Consider the following 6,126-nt stretch of genomic DNA (forward strand, 5'->3'; position numbering starts at 1 on the left):
CTTGGTATTTGAAGTATTTAAACAACAACATTGAAACATCCCGATTCTTGACTACATCAAGGAAATAACTGTCTACGTTCTTATAAACATCTAAGGCAGAACGTACTTCATCACAATAATTTATATTTTCATGCTTTACGAATGCTTCAAACATAAGGCACTGCAAGCCCAAAGCCATCATTGGGTGTATCCTTTTGCATCTATTAAAATGTTTTCCAATCACAAAACTATTTACCGAGCCGCCAGCAGTAATGTCGCTTTCAACGGCAACGTCCATGAGACCACAATCTGTGATATATTTGCCTATGGCTTTAAAATAAGCGATCATTATGTGGAAGGCACCTGGATGGATAAATAAATTGTCAAATCGTGGTTTTTCTGTTGCTTGGATCTGCATTGCCACTTTAACAATAGCTATTTTTTGGCTGCGGATCATGGTTTCCAAAACAACAGAGATATCAGTTGGCGAGACATTATTTGGTGTCAGATATCAATGATCTCAGTGAACAACTCGGCCCATCCCTATGCCAGAGTTTACAAGGATTCCATGCCCTGACCGGCTGTGATTACAGTCCGGCCTTTTACAGAAAAGGCAAGAAAATACCTTTCCAGATATTAAAAAAATCACCGGAATATCAAAATGCTTTTGTTGAACTGGGGAATATAAACTCCATTGCAACAAAAAATCATATATTTAAAATGCTGGAAAAATTTGTATGCGAAATGTACAATTTAAGAAACATAAATGACGTGAACAGCGGTCGCTTTTCTAAATTCTGGGAGTCATATAAAGCGTCAAATGTAAACGAAGCATTCCAGAAACAGCTGAAAAATTTCGACGCATCGTCTTTACCGCCATGTAAAACCGAGTTACATCAGCAACTTCTCCGAGCTCAATATATTGGAAATACATGGCGAAACGCTTATTTGAAATTTCCAACTTGTTATCTCCCAGAATCGAATGGCTGGGTGAGAAATGGAGAATTTCTTTCTTTTAATTGGTTTGATGGCGACCAATTCCCTCTGTCAGTCCTTGGAGCTGTCATAGAAACTCCTTCAACGAATGACAACATTGAATCAGGTATAGTATTTTACGCCTTCATTCATAGTCCGAAATATTGCAACTATCAGGTATTTTGATTGACGGTATGATTTTCTTTCAGATGCTTAAGCTGAAGAAATAGAAAATGACTATTGCAGTTCAGACTCGGAATCTATTTCTGACATAGAAAATTAAAAATTAAATTTTTTTTTTTTTTCTATTCATTTAATAAATTAATTAAATAAATATTAATCCTTTATTTCTATTTATTAAATTAGAAATAAAAACTTTTTTAAGAAAAAGAAAAAAAAAATCCCATTCTCTAATTTTTTGATGAACAAACCTTTCATCCTTCCCATTTTTGCAAGACTGTACGGAGAGACAGAATATGAACAATATACATACGCTCTCTCTCGCGCGCCCACATTCACGTGAGTCGGTCTCGCTCGCACTCACAGGAATGAAATTTTCCAAATTTTCCATGTGATGGGACCATCAGAATGGGCTGGCTCTACACATTTCATCAATTTATTGTATTGCCAATGTTGTGTAAAAAAGACAGCCGGTATAAAATATGTTGATTGTGCTTCCATCAACGCACTTTCAACATGGGCTGGCAGTACTTTGGGACCACGAGAATGGGCTGGCAACCATCGCTTCATTTTATACAGACCGTAAATGAAATTCTGTTAAAAGTTCAAGTGGTGTAAAATATGTTGAGTAAATGTTTTTTATTAACAATTTTAAAAAATAACGCATAATTAAGACCGCTATTGAGCAGCCAGCCACCCGGATATCGATTCTAGTATTAAAAAACTAATCTCACACAAAATTTCAAGAAGTATAAAATATGTTGGGTTTTTTTGGTCATGAGCTCTTAGACTATTAGCTACGTTATCGCTACTCTCACCTCTTGATGGTCAGGTAACGCCAACGATTGTTGAAGTTGCTCCATTGCTCCCGCATGCCGGGTTGTTGGGCAGTACTCTCTGAGAGCAGGAGTGAGAGTCGAATGGCGAATCTTCTGGCAGTCTGTTGCGATTACAGCTTTCCGATGTCGGAACATTCTTTGTGTGGTTATATGTACGATTTTTGCTACATAGAGGCGTAATTGGACTGTAACAAGGCAATGATCCGAGTCGATGTTGGGTCCTCGGATAGCACGTCCATCTACAACACTAGATCACAACATGATCGACCTGGTTTCGCGTTTTTCGATTAACAGACAGCCACGTAACTTAGTATATCTTCTTATGCTGGAACCTGGGGCTGCAAACTACCATGTGCCGAACCCCAGCAGTCGATCAGCATCTGTCCGTTACCCGATGTTTCGTTGTGCGGGCTGAATTTTCCTACTGTGGGACCGAAAATTCCTTTTTGTCCACCCTTTCGTTGAAGTCGCCAATCACGATTTTTATGTTCATGAAGGAATCTTTAGTCGCATCGTACTTCTCTTCCGGCGCAATTGAGCGAGATATAGAAGTGATTTCGTCAGTATTCTGCTGCATTTACGAGTACTAAATTTGTCAAATCATTATTTCGTGACCTTGCGCTTCTTCTGTAAAGATTCCTATTCGGGTTACTCCGATGTGTTCAACTACTGCAGTCCCATGGTAGAGAATTTTGTGTACTGAGCCAGGCATGTTGCCCACGTTTGGCGGTATTGTCACCGTTACTGCCACCTGAACCGTGCTTCGGTACATCTTTTAGAAGATTTTTTCGTTCTTTGAATAATAATTGAAATCGTCTTTTATCTTCTGCAACGATTAGTTTTTCTTCCTCGCTTCTTACCTGCCATTTTCAAATTCTTAAACTGTAATCAATATGAAGTACACATCCCATGAAACGTATCCATGCATGAAAAGTGGATAAATCGTATTGGTAATTCTCGGCTTTAACTTCTAAACAAACCGTAAAAGATACTTTAACGCATTCGATTTTTAAGGCAAAATGTGACTTTTATCCGAACCTTTAGCTGACTTTCGCTTTTAAAAGAAGTTTTACCCTAACTTGTAATGTGCGATTGTAATTGTTAAATTTTAACTTTTACCTCGACACTTTTAGCATGCCTTGCACTTGCAAGCAAAAAGTCGACCGCGGTCAGCCGAAAATTCAATGTTCCAAATGCGAGGAACTTTTCCACTTAAAATGTGTTAACCTTTCAGAAGCTGATGCTGACTTTTTTGTGAAGTCAGATCGTGAATTTTTCTGTGCAGTTTGTACTAAAGCGCGGCGAAACTCAATTCGTTCCCCGCCTCCACCCCGCAACACACCTGATGCATTGCCGCCGGTGTAGGATCAGAATATTGTTTTTGCTCATGTGCTTGAAAAACAACAAGGACCATCTATTCCGCCAGTTACTCAAAAGCCAAACAATGGTCAGCAAATTGACAAAGGGGTGGAATCTTCGCTCACTGCTGTTTTGAAAGAATTAGCTGGGCTTAGAGCAAAAAATGGTCACATATTTTCTCTGTTGCGATCTCTTTATGATGAAAAAGAAGCGCTACTGGGAAAGGTTGATAACCTTCAAACGGAACTTCTCTCTATGAAGAGATTATTTAAGAACTGCTTTACTGCAGTAAATCCTGTGTCTATTTCTGCTGATGCTAATAGATTCTGCGTAAGATTTTTGGACCTTTGCACGTTGGCAACGGCGAATATCGCAGATGATGGAACGATGAGCTGTATGAGCTTTACGACGACATAGACATAGCGCAGCGAATGAAGATCCAGCGGCTACGTTGGCTGGGTCATGTCGTCCGAATGGATACAAACGCTCCGGCTTTGAAAGTATTCGATGCGGTACCACCTGGTGGTAGCAGAGGAAGAGGAAGCCCTCCTCTGCGTTGGAAAGATCAGGTGGAGAAGGACTTGGCCTCACTTGGTGTGTCCAATTGGCGCCGGTTAGCACGAGAAAGAAACGACTGGCGTGCTTTGTTAAACTCGGCCAAAATCGCGTAAGCAGTTATCGCGCCAATTAAGAAGAAGTAATACTGGCGTATCTCGCGCGCTGCCAACACAACCAATTCAACGACAACAACTGTGCCAACTTGTTCTGCTTCCAGCAGTTATACCGCTGCCTCTCGTCTTCAGATAACACCGAATACTGCTGCTGACGCCCCTGCTGCTGTCACATACGCTGCTGCCTCTGCCGCTGAGAATTTATCGCCGCCTGTTATGCCTGTCGTTCGCAATAGCTCTCCGTTACTACTTCGCCCGATTGTTGGTAGTGGAGTTGATGCTCCCTCCGTTAATGCTAAGAGTGTTAATAATAATTTACCTTCGCGGATAATTGCTGCACAACAGAAAAACTCTACGCTGGCTCCCTCTGATTCTGCTTGGGTCTCTGTTGAGGGTAAAAAGAATAAACGTAAGAATAATCAATTTCGTGTTGTTGGGTCTGGTGAGAACAACGAACTGGAGGTTGCTGTTCGCTTTAAGTGGCTACATTTGTCCTCTTTCTCACCTACGGTGTCAACGGATGACATCATTCAATATGTTAAAAAATATGCCGGCCTAGATACGAAGCATATCTTACGCTATAAGTTCATTAAAAAGAGACAAACGCAGACTTTCTTAGGCACATAAACTCAAAGTTAGGTGTTAGTAAGCATAATTACGATAAACTGCTTAAGCCTGAGATTTGGCCTGTTAATGTATCTATTCGTCCGTTTAATTTTTTAAGCAAGCAAGTAAATCAACCGCCGCAGAATTATCTGCCTGTGCCAGGCTTAATAATCGAATTAAAATTTATTATGAAAATGCGTCCGGACTAAGAAGTAAGTCAGAAGAAGTGCGATTGCTTAGTTCTTGTTGTGAATATGATGTTGGGGTTATAACTGAGACTTGGCTCAACTCAAACTTTTTTGATGCTGAATTTTTCGATTTCAAGCTTTACGTTCTTTTTCGTAAAGACAGAGATGCCGTTAAAACTGGATGTAGCAGAGGAGGTGGATTGTAGTTCGCAGTAATCGTCACGCTTCACTCATTCAATTACTTGAGACTGATACTGTATTAGACCAGCCATGCGTGCGAATACGTGGTGCGTATACAGTGACTCACAGCTTATTTCGTGTGAGACAATATTTTTACTTCTCATTGAAAAATAAACAACAAAAATGCAATATTACAAAAAAAAAAATTTTTGCATTTTATTCTTTATTCACTTCTTCGTGTAACGGAACAAAAACAAAATTCAAAAATATTATCAAAGAAGAAAATATATAGCAACAACAAAAGCTCTTGCAAAATCGTCGTCACAGCCTATTTCGCTTATTTCGTTTGTTTCAATTAACCGTTATTTAAGAGTAATACAAAACTTCAATTGACTTTTGATTTGTTTTTTACCTGCTTAATATGCTATTAGAAATTATTTCACTTATTATTTTGGTGGCTATCAGGATGGGTCGACGCGCATCAATTGAAAGGCGTGAAATCGTGATTAAACACTATAAGGAGGGCAAAACCCAAAAGAAAATCGCAGAAATTGTTGAGCTGAGGCCTTCAACAGTCCAATATATTATACAGCGCTTCGTACGGGAGAATCGCATTGCAGATAAGGGCAGAAATGCTCCTAATAAGGCGGAAGCAGAAAAGTACCTTGGAAAAAAGAGCAACCCTGAAACCATCCGCAGAATTCTTCGGAACAACGATTTTCACGGTCGAAGGGCTCGAAATAAGCCTTTTATAAGCGCAAAAAATAAAAAGGGTATTCTTACCTATCTATTCGCAACGGAGTACCTTGGAAAGCTAGACTTATTCTGGGATACGGTTATTTTCTCTGATGAGAGTAAATATAACCTATTTGGGTCTGACGGAAAGGTTTGCGTGTGGAGGAAACCAAATACAGAGCTCCAAACTCAAAATTTACGTGGTACTGTAAAGCACGGCGGTGGTCATGTGATGGTTTGGGGGTGCATATCGGCAGCAGGAGTTGGAAGCTTGCACTTCATTGAAGGGAATATGGACAAAATTCAATACCTAAATATTTTGAAAGCAAATTTATTTTAGAGTGCGGAATAATTGGGCATAAGAGAGAATTTCAGCTTCTATCAAGACAACTACCCAAAGCACAAGACGGGTGT

General features: G+C 39.7%; 1 protein-coding gene across 1 annotated transcript in view; it reads left to right on the top strand.

The window, feature by feature from the left end:
* Positions 1-5,481, top strand: part of LOC128869136 (dual specificity tyrosine-phosphorylation-regulated kinase mbk-2-like) — a 163,339-nt gene extending 157,858 nt beyond the window's left edge. Inside the window, exon 5 of the mRNA XM_054111631.1 lies at positions 5,443-5,481. Coding sequence (XP_053967606.1) covers positions 5,443-5,466 — 24 coding nt within the window. The 3' untranslated portion in view covers positions 5,467-5,481. The remainder of the gene's footprint in view (positions 1-5,442) is intronic.
* The last annotated feature ends 645 nt before the right edge of the window (positions 5,482-6,126 follow it).

The sequence above is a fragment of the Anastrepha ludens genome, chromosome X, assembly GCF_028408465.1.
Source record: "Anastrepha ludens isolate Willacy chromosome X, idAnaLude1.1, whole genome shotgun sequence".
Classification (NCBI taxonomy): domain Eukaryota; kingdom Metazoa; phylum Arthropoda; class Insecta; order Diptera; family Tephritidae; genus Anastrepha; species Anastrepha ludens.